This window comes from Nipponia nippon, unplaced genomic scaffold (assembly GCF_047370975.1).
Source record: "Nipponia nippon isolate SJK-2023a ecotype South Korea unplaced genomic scaffold, ASM4737097v1 scaffold_25, whole genome shotgun sequence".
Lineage (NCBI taxonomy): Eukaryota > Metazoa > Chordata > Aves > Pelecaniformes > Threskiornithidae > Nipponia > Nipponia nippon.
The window spans coordinates 1570706-1587063 of record NW_028262342.1 but is presented as its reverse complement, the minus strand read 5'-3'; the positions used below and the strand labels follow the sequence as shown (position 1 = coordinate 1587063).

General features: G+C 51.6%; 1 protein-coding gene across 2 annotated transcripts; it reads left to right on the top strand.

Annotated features, from left to right (window-relative positions):
• The first annotated feature begins 5578 nt into the window (after positions 1–5578).
• Positions 5579–15623, top strand: TIMM17A (translocase of inner mitochondrial membrane 17A). Of its 2 annotated transcripts, none has more exons than XM_087761973.1 (6): positions 5579–5687; positions 9662–9761; positions 11401–11464; positions 12779–12907; positions 13291–13401; positions 13514–14602. In XM_087761973.1, the coding sequence occupies exons 1-6, from the start codon at positions 5662–5664 to the stop codon at positions 13555–13557; spliced, it is 474 nt and encodes a 157-aa protein (XP_087618099.1). In that variant the 5' UTR covers positions 5579–5661; the 3' UTR covers positions 13558–14602. The 2 variants fall into 2 exon arrangements, with proteins under 2 accessions (XP_087618099.1, XP_087618098.1); XM_087761972.1 differs by lacking the exon at positions 13514–14602 and adding an exon at positions 14612–15623 and having other exon boundaries at positions 5581–5687.
• Positions 15624–16358: the final 735 nt, after the last annotated feature.

The window sequence follows — 16358 nt, the reverse complement described above, 5'->3', positions numbered from 1 at the left end:
TTCTGCCCATTCCCTGTCCTCTGCAGGGGTGTTTCTGCAGCTGCTCTTCATCACAACACTCCCCTTTCCCCTCGCCAAGCCCCAGAGACATCCCTCCTTCTGCACAGCCTAAATTCCTGAGCCTCTCCTGCTTCTGGTTCAGGCAGTGCCCTAAGCCTGGGCTTTGGCTGGAGGCACCTACTTTCCATCAACCTAATCCACAAAGCAGCTTACTGGCACCTGCAAATTCTCCCAGAGGGACAGACAGCTTCCTCTCTCCAAGTTTCAAGGCAGCTTTACCCCACGCACAGTGTTTTGTACCCATTTGTTACCCTGCCAACTTCATCCTTTTTTCTTCATCCTTTATCATCCTCCTAAAATTTACTGCCTGCTCTCAGGCCTCTCTGCTAGGCCAAACAAGCAGGCCTTTGGTCTTCTTCTGTAAAATAAGCTCTCATAAGACTTTCCTCGTCAGCCTAATTACCTTCTCTGCCCGTCTCCCTGCCTCAGATCCCGTCCTGAACACAGGCACAGGGTGCTCCAGGTGAGTCGCCCAATGCCTTGTGCTACAAACCAGACATTCCCCATCTTGACGGGAAATGCGCATCCTTGTTGCATTCTAGGATTTCATTTATCTCCGGCATCACAGCGCCCAGCTCCTGCTCATAGCCTTCCTATGATTCACCAGCACGACCGAGATTTTTTCCAGATTGTAGAAGAAACTGTCGGGTTTAGTTTCCAAGTGCATAACCTTAAACATTGCCGTGTTGAATTTCATCCCATTTCGCACCATCCCTTCTATCTCCCCGATACCACGACCCTCGTCTTGGTGTTCACTTGCACCGAGGACTAGGAGGGACGTGGCCATCCCCTTCACCTTCTTCTGGCCTCAGCCCAGTCCGACTCTTCTCCTTCCCTCAGCACCTTCAAACAGCGCTGAATGCAACGGGAACCAGAGTGAATTTAGCGTACTGGTGTCCATTCGGTGCCCTCTTCGTCCGCAGAAGCCAAAGGAGTGTCTTGCTTGTTCCACCTTACTACAGCCCTGGGCCTCTCTAACGTGCTCTCTGGTTGCTTTTCAGGATACAGAGTTCAAAAAGTTTTAACACTGTGTCTTCTGGGAGAGAAATTTGAGTTAACAGAGTCTGGGGATGGAAGAAATGGCCAAATGCCTGGTATTTCTACGTGGCGTCGCTGTGCTTGGTCACCAGAGCAAACGGCAAGTGCTTGTGAAAGGGAAGCAACAAACTGGAAGCTCAGTTCCCAACTGGAGAGGGCACAAAAAAAAAAAAAAAAGTAGTGAGGGATCATAGCTATGCGTGTCCCTCTTCCAGGAAAGATCCAGGCTTTCTCGGGTGTGCCACCCCTGGCTCCAGGGACAGGGTACATGGACAGCCCCAGGGACAATCTGCGGTGCTAAAACAGAGGAAGAACCTTTCCACTGCTGAGGAACACCTGGAATTGTCTGTCTGTCTGTCTGCCCTTCCTTCATGACTCTTTCCTGTGTTGTAAATCAGTTTTCAACAGAATAAAATCACTATCGACACCTTGATAAGGTCTCTGTTTTGTTGGTCCTGAATCTTGACTCCTGTGATAAGAAGCGCCAGACACCAAATTCCCTAAGAAACCGTAAACGGGACCTGGGAGGCTCCGAGTTTCTCCTGAAGCATCACACATCCTTCCCTGATCTGAGAGCCCCCGTCTGCCGGGCTCTCCTCCGCTGAGCTGCAGAGCCGGCTGTGCAGAGGTAACACCAGAGTCGGGGTTTTGCACAGAAATATTCCTTCATTAGCAGAAAAGCCGGGAGAGGAGCAGGGGTCACCCTAAACTTGTCATGGTTTATAGCGGATGGTCTTACTGCAATTTATCTTGGCTGTCACACATCTCTTTTAGCATAGCTCTGTGCCATATTCCACGGCGTTCTCGGTGCTGGAAAAAAGAAAACATTGGAAAGAAAATCTAGTGTTTTCACCCCAGAATAAGAGGAGCTCTGGATATGTCTACACTGGCTGCTCTGTCACGGGCCACCAGCAAGTGGGATGGGGGACGTGTGTGGGGACCCTTGGGCCTCGCTCCGCAGCCGGCTCCAGCCACCACGGGCCCTTTGAAGCTGTGCCCGTCAGGAGAGCACGGCACGGTGCGGTACGGTGCGGTTTGGTGCAGAGGAGCTCCCAGCAGCTCCAAATCTCCGCCGAGGCTCCGTCAGTCTCCGCATTTATCAGGATCCCCATCTCCATAGCAACTGAGCACCTCGGAGGCACTAATGAATATTTCTGCACAACGCTCCTTTGAAACACAGCAACATGATTAACCACGTCTTAGAGATGAGGAACTGGGACAGAGTCAGATTAAGTACCTTTTCCAGGTGCATGTACAGGCTCTCTGGCAGAGCTGGGACAGCTTTCCATGCCCCCCATCTCTCGTGCCACCACCTAGGATTGTCCATATTCCTTTATTTTTTCCTATTAGCTGATAAAGGACAACTGAAAATGGAATGGATTCCTCTAATCTGTTTTATTTGCCTTTCCTTCAGAGCCTGGAGGAGGAAAGGTTAAACGCACTGATCTTTTTTTCACTTTATAAGATGTTCCTTGAGAAAGCAAGTGTCATCTCCCTGCCTGGTTGGGACACGCGGCTGCTCTGGAACACGTTGTTCCCATGGCCAGCGTCAGAAACTGCTTCTTCGCCAAACCCAACTGCAGCTTCACCCCAAACCTCCCTCCGCAAAACACCTGCTCACGCAAGAGCGAGGGAAGTGTGGAGAAGACATTATATATCGGGAAAGGAACCGGCTCCTGGCCGCAGGGAAATTCAGAAAACCCCAGAAAGCCCTTGAGCACCTTCCAGCAGCCTGCCGGGGGGGGCCCCCAGTGCCCCCAGCTGAGATACTGGAGGTCCCTTTGGTGACTTTGGCCACTGCAACTCAAGCATCAGATGGGCTTGGCAGGGAGTTTCACCAGCTCTCCCACTGCTTGTGAAAGCGATGACCAGAACGAGCGTTCAGATTGATATAATTAACCTGCCACTCATCAGGGGCGAGGACAAGGGTTACTGCAACATCCAGTGTGGGACCAGCCACAGCGGTGACAGAGGAGACGAGAGGTCTGCTCCCAGGCTTGACCAGGCTACGGCGGCTGGGACGAGGATGAGATTTTCCACTCTTCCCATCTCCCCTCCTTTGCCAAAGCAGAAGCCACAATACCACCTTCTGGTAATCTCCATTACTGCATCGCCCTCTGCTCCCATCCCGCCTCAAAAAAGGACAAACGTGCCACCGCCGCACTCGGACCACGAAGGCTTCCACTCGCGGGGAGTCTTTTAAAGCCTTCGAAAACAGCAAATTAAAGCAGGTGGAGCATTTCAGCTCCTTTCCATTGCTTCAACCCATGATTTATTAGAGCAATTAAGTGCCTTGGTGCACAATCCGCATCGCCCGTTGCAACCGAATGATTTACCACCCTTACAAGAGAGCGCAGTGTGTAAGGTTAAATTAGGAGTGTGAAAAGAATAAGCAATTTACAACTTAAAGCGCTTGCAAACATGTAGGGAAAGGCTTCGGGGGTGCTGCAGGCTGCCCTGGCGTTTGCTGCCAACACAGAGACTCATTCTCTGGTTTTCAGCTCTGCCTTCCCAGCCTCCCAGGAGAGCTGCCCTCTCGCAGGCGCCATCTCTTGAGGTGCCCAGCTCTCGCCCACGCTGCCCGGCCCACAGGAGCGTCCCCAGGGACACCTCGAGGTCAGCCCAGTTGATTCAGCAGCACCAGGAGCGAGGTGGGCGCTGCTCCCACCGGCAGCTCCGGCGGGATGGACGCCCTCAGTGCGGGCACGTCACCCTGCACCAAACCCTCCGTCGCCAGGCAGGCGTCCTCCTCCCGCTCAGCCGGGTACCACCAGGCTTCTTCTCCACTTCCACTTCCAGGCTGCTGACAGCATTTTCTGTTGGGATGCATTTACAGACAGATCGGTTGCCTGAAGTCTCAAAGATCGGCAGAGCTGACTCCTGCCCCTCGGATTTGCTCACGCTTTTACTACAGGTGCTGCTTATTAGAGGGCTAAATAAAAGCTGCTTTGTGTTTCAGGCCTTTGTCAGAGCGCCATGACAGAAACACATGTGCTTTTTTTTCTGCGCCGGAGCCTCTCCTTAGCCCCCCGACCTGCACCCATAGGGCACCCATAGCCAGCCCTCTCCCCTTCCCCAGGGACACACGCTGATGGCTGTGCCTGAGGACAGCAGGAGTGGGGCCGATGGGCCCGGCAGACGATGGTTTATAAGAGGATGGGTTTATGAAAGGCAGGTCCTGCTTGACCAACCTGATCTCCTTCTATGGCAAGGTGACCCTCAGTGGGTGAGGGGAAGGCTGTGGACGTTGTCCACCTGGGCTTTAGCAAAGCCTTTGACATCATTTCCCACAGTTTCTCCTGGAGAAACTGGCTGCTCATGGCTTGGACAGGCGTACGCTTCGCTGGGTAAAAACCTGGCTGGATGGCCGGGCCAAAGAGTGGTGGTGAATGGAGTCAAACCCAGCTGGCAGCCGGTCACCAGTGGTGCTCCCCAGGGCTGGTACTGGGGCCAGTCCTGTTCAATATCTTTATCGATGATCTGGAGGAGGGGATCGAGGGCACCCTCAGTCAGTTGGCAGCCGACACCACGTTGGGTGGGAGCGTTGATCTGCTGGGGGGCAGGGAGGCTCTGCAGAGGGCCCTGGCCAGGCTGGGGCGATGGGCCCAGGCCACTGGGTGAGGGGCAGCAAGGCTCAGGGCCGGGTCCTGCACTGGGGGCACAGCAACCCCAGGCACCGCTGCAGGCGTGGGGAGGAGCGGCTGGGAGCTGCCCGGCAGGAAAGGACCTGGGGGTGCTGGTCGACAGCCGCTGAACATGAGCCAGCAGTGTGCCCAGGTGGCCAAGGGGGCCAGTGGCATCCTGGCTTGTATCAGGAGTAGTGTGGCCAGCAGGGCCAGGGAGGTGATGGTACCCCTGTGCTGGGCACTGGTGAGGCCGCCCCTCGAATGCTGTGCTCAGCGCTGGGCCCCTCACCCCACGAAGGCCATGGAGGGGCTGGAGTGTGGCCAGAGCAGGGCAGCGAGGCTGGGGCAGGGGCTGGAGCCCAAGGCTGGGGAGGAGCGGCTGGGGGAGCTGGGGGGGCTCAGCCTGGAGAAGAGGAGGCTGAGGGGAGCCCTCATCGCTCTCTGCAACTGCCTGAAAGGAGGCTGGAGCCGGGGGGGTCGGTCTCTGCTCCCCAGGAACAAGCGATGGGACGAGAGGGAACGGCCTCAAGCTGCGCCAGGGCAGGTTTGGGTTGGGTATTAGGGAAAACTCCTTCCCCCAAAGGGCTGTCGGGCCCTGGCCCAGGCTGCCCAGGGCAGGGGCTGAGTCCCCGTCCCTGGGGGTATCTAAAGCCCGGGGAGATGTGGTGCTTGGGGACACGGTTTGGGGGGGACGTGGCAGTGCTACGCGACGGCTGGGCTCCACGACCTCACAGCTCCCCCAGCCCGCGGGCCCGTGACGCCATGACGCAGCGGCCCCTGCAAACGGCGCGGGCGGGGCGAAGGGGGCACAGCGCACGCGCACTCCTCCCTTTCCCCGCCGCTCAGTCCCGCCCTCCGCCCCGATTGGCCGCGGCGGGGAGGCGCTGAGCCAATCGGCGCGGCGGGAAGGCGGGCGAGGGCGGTGGCGGCTGGGAAGATGGAGGAGTACGCGCGCGAGCCCTGGTGAGCGGCCCGCGGCGGCGGCCGGGGGGGCGGCGGGACCGGGCCGGGCCTGGCTGAGTCGGGTCGAGCCGAGCCGAGCCGAGCCGGACCGGGCGGGGTGAGGCGGGGCGGGCACTCCCTGGGGCCGCTCCGCCGCGGGGGTGGGTGTGCGTGTGCGTGCGTGACCTTGGCCGGGCCCCTCTGAGGGAGAGGCGGCGGGGGAGGCCGGGCCGCGCCGCCTGAGGGGCAGCCCCGTGGCTCGGGGCCTGGGCAGCCAAAGCCCCGCCGGTACCGAGCCCGGCGGAGCCTCCCTGAGCGCTGTGGGGCGGGGACGACCGGCGTGGCGGCTAGGCCCTGCGGCCTGCGCCGTGCCCGGGCCTCTGGCCTGCACCCCCGCCGCGTCCCCGCCGGGCCCGGCGGCTCTGCCCGCCCCCTTCCCCCGCCTCCGTGCCGCTCTGGTGGCATCGGCATCCCATCGCCTGTCAGCGGTGTCTTTGTAAGCGTCCGCAGCCGCCTTGGTTGGAACTGAAGGGGTTTTATTTGCAGTAATAAAACATCGGGATCCCGAGGGTCAGGGTTAAGCACACAGCATTCTGCTCGCCTCTGCAAATGGTGACCTGTGGCTGTTCACACGACTCTTCCCAAAGCTTGGCGGAGGGCTCTGCTGCCGCTTTTTAAGTTTCTCAGTAAATGTCAGCTCCGCCTTCCTACCGCACAAAGTTTGGGACGTCAGCAAAATAAATTGTATTTATTTATTGATTGCTGTGGGCTCCGGGTAATCTCCTTCCCCCTTGTTTTGCTGCTAAGGCGTTGGGGGCCCCACACCGTTTCGTCCCGTTTTGCTGCTGGTCACCCCGTTATCTCTCTCTCCCTGCAGCGACGTGGGGGGTTTCAGCCCCCTGGGAGCTGCTGTTTCTGGGAGCAGCGTGACCTCGCTGGAAGGTGACACTGTAGGACCTGGCTGCAATTTGCACCGCAGTCGCCTTCGTTAGAAGCACAGATCGTTACGTGGTCTCGTCTGTGCTGGGAGTGCCCCGAATGGCTGACGGGGGAGGCAGAGGTTCAGGCTGGCATGTCACGACGGTTCAACGATGAGGATGAAGTGCTGCCCTTCTGCAGCAGAGCTGGCGTCAGGCCGGCGCCCTGCTGAACCGTCGGCGCTGAGAAAAGGCAGCTTTGTTCGTTTAAAATGCGGTGGCTTCTGACTCTCGTGGTTCAGGAGAGCTGCAGGCAGCCGTGGAGCGTGGAGGGACGCTTCACCCCTCTGAGAGCTCACGGGCAGCCAGAGCTGGCGTGGCACCCGCCGGCTTTCCTCGCTCCTTCTCCTCTTTTTTATCGAGCCAAGCAGTGCTGTAAGCCACCGCAGCTCCCTGAGGTGTGGGGTATCCTCAGCCGCTCCGGCCAGTGGAGCTGGTTTGTGGCTGCCCCGGGCGTAAGCGAAGTCCTGGCCTCTGCTCTCCTCATCTCTAAGCGATCTCGGTTGCCATTGGGAGCACGCATCCGACCTTACCTTGCGTGTAGCAGTGAGCACATCGTTTCCCTACTGGGAGGCGTCCCCTTAAAGTCAGGGAAACAATTAACAGTAACATTAAGCTCGTAGCTAAGTGCCAAATTAATAATGGAATAATCTCTTCTATTCTCTTCTGATTCTCTCCTCTACTGAGGCCAGGGACCGTGGGGTGTTTTGTGTCGGCTTTCAGCTGCACGCGGCATCTGTCCGGGAGTTCAAAGGAGCTGACGCAGCAAATGGCTGTGCTGGTATCAAAGACGTTTGCTCATTTAAAAGCTGCTCCTGCGGAGGCTTGGAGGATAGTTTAAAAGGAAAATTAAGAACCCCAAAGGTAACAGCTAATGAGTTTGACATCTGAAGTAGGGTTAAAGATGGAAAAAAATCTAGAAAAGCATTCCGTGATTGGGGTCTAATTAACGAAGCTTCTGTAAAGAACAGTCATGATTTGCTAAATTGGAATTCTTTGACCTTGCGGGTAAAGGAAGACCGCTTTACATAATCTATTTAGATTTCCAGAAAGCCTTTTAACAAGATCACTGTTAGCAAGCGAACGAAGGAGGAGATTTGTGATGAGATGTTTTATTCATAACAGAGTAGATCAAAATCTGGACAGGAGATGTGGAGAAGAACAAAACAACAACCAAAAAAAAAAAGCCTGAGACGAAAGACTTAGTTGCTTTTCATCTTGGCATCTCTGACAACAGTGTGCCTGTAACCTTTTCCTGATCATTAAATGCAGGAAACAGGGGAAGGAAAATAAAATGTGAAATGGGGCTAAATAATTCAGTCAAAGCTAGAGGGGATTTGTAAGGAGTATGAGATGAAAGCACGTTGCAGGCAGAGCAATAAAAAAGAAGGGCGATGTGTGGTGGAATAACGTGCAGTCCTTCCACTGTCTCCTGAACCAGTGTGGGTTTGGGGCCTGGATGGCACTGGGATGATCAGTGGTGACTTTTGGTGGGGTCCTGGTGCGTTCAGGACAGCCGAGCCATGCCAAGATGCAAAAGCAAAGCAAGCGAACAATGCCGTGTGTGCAAACAAGCAATTTACCTTCGTTTAGATGAGCTAACGTGCTCTGATTAAAGCGGCTGCGGAGGCAGGGAGAGATTCGGAAATAGGTCGTGAAAGCGAGGAGACTGGGAGAACGTGGAGGAGGAAGGACTGCAAATTTTGGAATTTTTTGCAGGAAGAAAAAAAAAAAAAGCCTCGTGACAAAATCTGCAGTACAGCGAGGGGTCTGGGGCGAAGCGATGACGTTTGTCCCTCCTTACAGCGAAAGAGCATTAGCGTATTCCGCAAAGTAGAAAAGTGGCAGATTCAAAATGGATCAGTGAAGGTGTAGTCTCACGTGCGGGAGCTGGATGTTGTAGGGAGTCCTCAAGAACAGAAACGTGCGATTCGGAGTGAAGTCAGAAATGCGCATCGATGCTCACGTCTGTGATTTGCTAACGTGAACACCGAGCTTGCCGTAGCGTTCGCTTTTGCGACCCTGCCTGTTGTTGTGGTCTGGTTTTTGCCAGGTTTGCTGATTATTGCCAGTGCAGGAGTTACAATCATCTGAGCGCTTGGCTTCTGCCCTAAGATTTTGATATAAGATGAAAGAAACAAAATAACTTGGTTATTTTATGCTTCAAAATTACCAGCAGTGGCAACAGAGGTTAATAGCAGGTTAGGGCTCACCTAGTTTAGTTCAGTTTAGTGGTGGGGAGTTACAAGGCTCTTAGTGCTTGGCAGCGGGTTTGAGCCCCAAATTAAAGCTCGTCTCACTGGTGTTGAAAGCGTTTGCTGCGAGGAAGGCGCTCTTTCTGCGGCAAAGCTTTTGCTCGCTGGTCGGAAACGTTCGACGCTCCGTGTTGTTGGGAGGCTGGAATCGTGGCCTTCTGGACCTCTGCCTAGGTCTGTGTTTTGTTTGAATGAACTTCAAAGATCCAGGATGCGTCAGGAAAAACCTTTTCAGTTTAACGAAAGATGACTTTGAAGTCTCTCATTTAAAAAACCAGAACTAATGAAAAGCATGAGTAATTCAGGAGAGCGGTGTTTTGCGCCAGCTGTGAACTGAGTCTCATTGAATTTGCCGCCTAAGTTTTCTGTAGGTCAAGACAAAAATGAGAACAATAAATTCGAAGCTATTTACACTCCATAAGTAGGGCAGAGCTGGAATTCTGCAGAAGTTTTCCACGATGGAAATAACATCTTTCTGCCTTGTGTGAGGAGTTCAGGCAGTCCTTCTGTGTATTTGATACTTACCGCTCTAGGGAGACGGGTCAGTAGACTCTCGGCAAAAGTCGAGTTTGTTTTGCTGTAGTATGACCCGTGCCTGTGCGTTGATGCTGTCTGCTCAGCAAGCTGGGTGCGAGACAATACAGCTGGCAGGCTTGATTTTCGCTCCAGTTACACTCAGTGCGTGAGCGGTGGATCCATTCCAGTTACCTGCACGGTTTAACGTGATGGAATTTAGTATTTTCATCTTTATTTTTCTTTATAGTCCCTGGAGGATAGTAGATGACTGCGGAGGTGCTTTCACGATGGGAGCGATAGGAGGTGGCATTTTCCAAGCTATCAAGGGGTTCAGAAATTCCCCAGTGGTAAGTACAATCATTTGAGAGTGCATTCAGAGCGCGGTCCTGCTTTCTCTGTCCATCGACGGTGAATCTGGCCAGCCAAAGGTAAAGGAGGAGAAACCCCCGTGCAGTGAGCGGGACTGATTAAGTGGAGGGTGCAGCAGAACATGTCCGTCTCGGCTGATCGTCTGCCGTCGGTTCTGTCTGCACGGAAAGATGTGAAGCCCGGGCTGTTCTTCCCCTTCTGGCCTGCCCCTCTCCCTTTCTTTTTAAGAAATGCAAAGACTCGAAGGAAGGATCTTTTTCTCCCTCAGATTTATATTAGGGGGTATTATTTTCTTTAATTAATCTCCTACTTAGTTATTAACATTTTTTATTAACTGGATTTCTTTGATAGTCAGGTTTTGTTTAAACGCAGAAGCGTGTGTAAACATGAAAGTTAAAGTTTAGCCAATGCAAGTTGGTCAAGATGTTTCGACTTTCAGGATTTCTGCTGTGAAATTTTGGCTATCAACCTGCTGTAGAGACATGCGATAAAATAAGATCCTATTTCTACTCGAACATTTGTTTTAAAACATTTCTCTGGCTTCATATAAAAGGGGTTTCTGTTGAGCGGTTTTTGGTGTTACTGTGTGACAATTTGTTTGCCTAAAATTTCTTAATAAGCCATCAGTTTGAGGTAAGTTTTGTAAATAAATGTTTCCAAACCAGTCAGATCCTGCAGGCGCGTAACTTGAAAAGGATTATATGCTTAACTACGTTCTTAATTGTGCTTAAGACTTATTAAATAAACCTGTCCACGCTTCTGAGTGCTTGTATCGAAAATAAAACTTGGGTGTACGTTCTTTAAATCTTCTTAAAGCGTGGGAAGATACGTAGCCATACTTCTGTGGGGTCCTGGATGACGCGTTTAGCGTTAGGCTCTGGAAGGCTCAGCGCTACGTTTAGAAGCTGAACTGCTTGCTTCTCGTAGCTACTGAGACGGGGCTGATGAGACGAGGACTAAACGCTCCGCTGACCAGCAGGAGTGACTAAATTTGGGACAAGTGGTGAGATTGCCGCTGCCAGCCGAGCACATGGCTCCTGGTATGTGGGCATCTGCAACAGGGTTGAGGTGCTTGTACTAAAATAAGTAAAATACGGATGGAAATGTAATACAACGGCGTACAGTTTTCCTCTAACGCAGCCCCGTGGCGTTCTTCCTCCGGGTGGATTTCCCTGTTCTCCAGGGACAGCGTCTCCTCCCTGCGGCACCTGATGCTGCCGTTTGCTCCGCTGGCGTCCTGTGTGCAAACTCGGTCAAGTGACCGGGCATCAGATAGGAACAAAGAAATGACACACCTGAAAAAGAAATACGCTTACCTTGCCAGAAGCGTTACCTTAAATGTCTCGTTCGGTCCCCACTGGGCCACTCAAACAAACTTTGAACTCAAATCGTTTAATGCCTGATGGCTGTAATTCATTTCTGCAGTTGACGGGTATATTATAAGGGAGTGATAAATACTAAAGTGTGGGTAAAATGCAGTTTCTGTCCGCTGCTGATCACAGCAGCAGAGGGTGCTCAGAAATAGGTTGGGCCTGTGGCGAGTTTTTGCTATATACGGTCAGATTGGCTGTAAGACTTCACTCTTTTATCTTAACTCTCCTTTCTCTTTTATTGTAGGGTGTAAACCACCGGCTGCGGGGAAGTTTGACAGCTATTAAAACAAGGGCTCCACAACTGGGAGGTAATTAATTTTGTGGTGGTGTTGCAGTCAGTCGACTGTTGGTAGATAACCGAGTTTGGGAGTATAACGCAGTACAAGCGCAGTGACACCTGAGCTGTGGGCCAGCCGTGTTTCAGCGGGGTTTGTTAGTCCAAGCGATGGGTAAATATGGTTCTGGCGCATCCAGAATTAGTTTGGTGTGGAGGAAACACGCTTGTGTTCACGGAGTGATAAGCCAGGGTTAATAATTTTGTTGCATTTTAACCAGCTCTGGGCAGAGCTGCCTGGGAGCCTGCGCGTTGTGCGCAGGGTTTTAAAATAAACAGAATTGACTGGTTAAAAGGAATAATCAAACTTGGAGAAACAACGAAGCGGATGGGTGGGTGTGGGTAGGATTTCAGACTGTTCCCCTGGGGTCAGCTAGGTAAATTTCAGTCATTTTTATGAAGTGAATTTTGTGAGCGAAAGTCTAAAAACCACAAAACCGCAGCTTGAGTCCAAATGATGTCCTGGCCTCAAAGGTCTCCCTGTGGTCAGGCACCACGCTGTGCCATTCTGACAGGCAAATTGAATGAAGACATTCCAGAAGGAGAAAACGGGAGGGTGGTGTTGAGCGGGGGAACATCGGCGGCGGCAGAACTGCTTAAAGAACTGGGGCCCCAGGCTGAAAGGGCTTTGTGGCTGCAGCCTGCGGTGGCTCCGCACAGAGAGAGGCACCTCTGGGTTTTTAGCTGGTCTACAGCGTTAAGACACCTCAAATTAAGGAGGGCTGAACTCAATCTAAATAGTATTTTTCCCAAAATGAACCTGGAGATCAAAGTTTATTTTCATTTATAATACACGTTATTGTTAAAAGACTTCAGAATTTGTATTTAGAAAACTGGCATTCTCTTTGCATCTGCCACGCAATACCGACCAGTACCGATCTTCTGAGGCTCCAGGAGCAGGGTTAGGAGAAGGTGCGAAACGCCTGTGCATCATTCGCTAGGAGGAAATATGTTTAAAAAGTGAAAAATATGGAAGTTCCCTGAGCTAATCTGGCTTTATTAGGATGGAAGTTCCATTATAATCACTGTTTGATAAGCTTTCTGTCATGAAATATAAATTAGGGAGCCTATATATAAAGTGTGTGTACGTGTAATATGCGTGTCACCTGGTGGGTTGAGAATTTTTCTCAGTCTTGGTTTTAACCTGCGTTTGGTTCTTCGTGAGTTTGAATAGACTTCCGTGTCTGTAAGCAAGCACGCTGATACTACGCCATCTCTTGGTTATACGGCTGCAGCGTGGCTGGCTTGTCTGCTTCCTCTAAACTGGTTTTGGTTTGTTTTTTACCAGGTAGCTTTGCTGTCTGGGGAGGTCTCTTCTCCATGATTGACTGCAGTATGGTCAGAATGAGAGGGAAAGAAGATCCATGGAATTCAATCACAAGCGGAGCCCTGACCGGAGCCATCTTAGCTGCAAGAAGTAAGAAACCGAGGATATCATTTAAAAAACTTGTAAATGTACAGTTCTCATCGTTGTAGTGTAGCAACGGTCTGTCGTACCCAAATTGGAATTTACTTTCCCAGAGAAACTGAAAGATAATCCGAAACTTTTGTCCTGTGCTTATGAAAGTAATAATTACGTTCTCCAACGTTACCGGTGTTCCTTTGTTTCCTTGAGGAAGAGGGGGGGAGTTGCCCAGTAATTATCCTTTTATTGGGGATGCTGATGAGGCTTAATGCATGCAAAATTACTGCTTCTGAGCCTGCTTATAGGGAAGATTATAACTAAAGAGAGAGAGCTACAACATGCAAAGTAATGCACCAAAGAAGTAAAAAGCGTCCTTTTGTGCTTTTTATTTTTAGATGGACCTGTTGCCATGGTCGGATCTGCTGCGATGGGAGGAATTCTCCTAGCTTTAATTGAAGGAGCCGGTATTCTGTTAACAAGATTTGCCTCCACACAGTTTCCAAACGGTAAGGAGCCGCAGACTACGGTATCGCAAGGCTTTTATAGTGCGGTCTTTACTAACGTACCTCTTCCAGTCGTCAGTCTTACACAGAGTAAATTTACTCTCCCCGTTGCCAGCTTCTAAGGTTGTAGAAAATGAAGGAGGAGCCGCACGTTTCTGATGAGACAGGAATATCATCGGCTCTGTCCCGCTGGGCGACTGGAGGCTGCGTGGCTGAAAACAGACGTCCCTGCTGTCCCCGTCCCCTGGTGCAGCCACGCAACCTGTCAGATGGTGGCAGCAGTATTTTAGTCAGTGCTGGGTGCCACAACAGGTTTGAGGGAACAGCGCGCAGCAAGTTGTGGGCAGGAGGGATGGTGCTGGCAGGCTAGCTATTTTTTTTTCTAAATTGCTTCAAAAACTAGATCCCCCTTTTTTTTTCCCCCTAAGTAAAATGCAAGCTGAGGTGTCAGTTAGCCGAGTCGGTAACCATTTGTGTCAATACTTACCTGTGCAAAATACTTAATACCTCTGTCACCCCACCTTATTTTGGGAGGAATACAGACAAAACCACTAGTGCTGAAAGGATTAGTAGCAAGCCAGTAACTCCTGCGAGGCTTCCTCTCTCAGGTTTGTTCACTGACGTTCTTTATTCAACCTAAATGACAACAATTTCTCTTCGGAATACAAAGACATTTTAAAATTAATCCGCTTTAGAGAAAGGGTATCACCTGTCCGTTACAATTTCTTCTCTTTACAATTGGCCTGGAGTAAGCGTATTGCTGCCCTCCAGCAGAGCGTCAGCAAGGGGAGTCGGGAGGCCGGCTCCACAATGGCTTGTTCCGTTTCGCTGGCTTGCTTTATCGTCGGGCAAGTTACCGTGGGTAAACCTTTACAGCGCGGCTGAGTTCAGCTGAAGGGCAACGAGGCATAGGTTTCCAGCTCCTTTAGGTGACTGAAAACGTTTCCGTCTCGCTGCTCTGATTCATTTCCCCATTAATAAAGGAGATAAAAATCGGGTCCGTGTTGGACTGAGGCTCTCGTCAAGGCATGAAGCTCTTGAACTCCTTTGAATGAAAAAAAACCCCAAATGTAAAGTCTCGTTATTGGCTTCATTGATTTTAGAGGGGGGTTATATTAAAAATGCTGTGGATGTGTTTCATGCTGTTAGCAGGAAGAATCTCTCGTCTTTCGGTATTTATGATTTGCCTTTTTTCCTCTTGCCTTATTCGCAGGCCCTCAGATTTCAGATGACCCCTCCCAGCTGCAGCCCACTCCATTCGGCGACTACAGACAATACCAGTGATGATCCTCATCCTCCTCGTTCTTATTGTACCTGAGCTGTAACGTAAAATGCTGGAGGACCAAGATGCGGTATGTCTTTACGCCGGTGGTAGTCTCTTACACAAACCATGCCAAGAGGACCTTCAGCACTTTTCAGTGTAAAGCTGCAAAGGAGAACTTTGAGAAGATGACAAATCTATTTATTCACGATAGATTCCATTGCTGTAATGTCAATACATGTCTGATAGAATACACGGAGGTTTAAGACAAGGACCGAATGGAGTCTTGTCATCCTTTGGACATGGACCGAAGTGAAAGTCTTTGGAGTCTCCTCTGGGATGTGGCGTTGACCATCCACGGTGAACGCAGCTGGGATTTAGCCACTTCCCCGTCGGATTTAGGTTGCTACACATATTTCAGCTTAAGGAAAATAATTCATCTACACGCAGTTTTACATTCCTAAAGTGAGTATTATTGGGAGAAGGTGCAAACCAGTGAAAATTACTTCCAGCAATATATATTTCGCTGCTGTTCTTTTCTATGCTACCGCCACGCAGCCCGAGTTCTTTGGTTAAAGCAGAATCTGCCTTTTGTGGATCCGCAGGCTGCAGCACACCTCCGCCTTCCCCTAAACCCACAAGGCCTTGAGCCCCTTTTAGCAAGAGGTGGCAGCAAACTCCTTCTTCGCTCCTTCTTGCTGTGGCTTTGGCAGCAGGCTGGAAAGGGAACCCCGCAGGCAGCTTCCCCTCCTAGAGCTGCGGTGAGACGTGTAGGAGCCCCAAAACAGAAAACACGTAGGCCCGCGGGGCTGGAGGGGGAAGCGTTGCGCCCGCGTGCCTGCTGCCTTTTCCCCTCGGATCCGGTCCTGAGCACAATTAAAACATCTGCTCCATGGTTTTGTTCTTAAACTCCAGTTGTGGAGGCATGTTCCCTTTTGCCAGCAGTTAAAAAATCATATCCAGAGAGGTTTTTCTGTTGTTAATACTAGTTAATCCTATTGCTTGCTGACAGTTCCTGGTAGAATATCCGTATTCCAAAAGGCGAGTGATGTTATCTGAGGCGCTTTGTGGCTTTTCCTCTGCCCGGGAAGGAGTGTGATCGCTGCGCTCCATCGGGAAGCTAAGTCAGAGCCGTGTAGGGGGAGGAGAGGATGAAAATGCCACAGAAGCGGTCGCAGTAATGGTTGACAAGTGGGTGAATTAGGATTGTACGAAGCGTGCGTGCGAGTGGGAGATCCTGAAAGTCTCTATCCCGTCATCCTGTAAAAGTGACATTTTCCTGTTTCCACCCCCTGCCCGTCCTGGAACCGCTCCGGGACTGCCGGGGCCTGCGTCTCCGGCACCGTACCCTTTCGGATAGTTGTTGCTGGTGTGTGATTTTCAAAAACCTGAAGCACAAAAGCGCTGTGTGTGTGTGTGTGTGTGTGTGAAGGCTCGTCTTGCTTTGCCGCTTACCTGGTTCCTGGGGCGAATTGTCAAGCCAGTTTTCTTGCCTGGTGTCACTCAGCCACTGCGCTCTCCTGTTCCCGGCTGAGACCCCAGCCGCAGGGGAGCGGGTGAGTTCTGGTATTTGAGTTACACCCAGCTCTCGTCAGCCGCGGAGCCTCCCCTGGGGACCCAAATCTGCCTGTTCCTCACCAGATGTTTGCCCGTGCTCTTTATATAGGATTAAAGCACTCGGGTGTTGTTCAGATCTGAG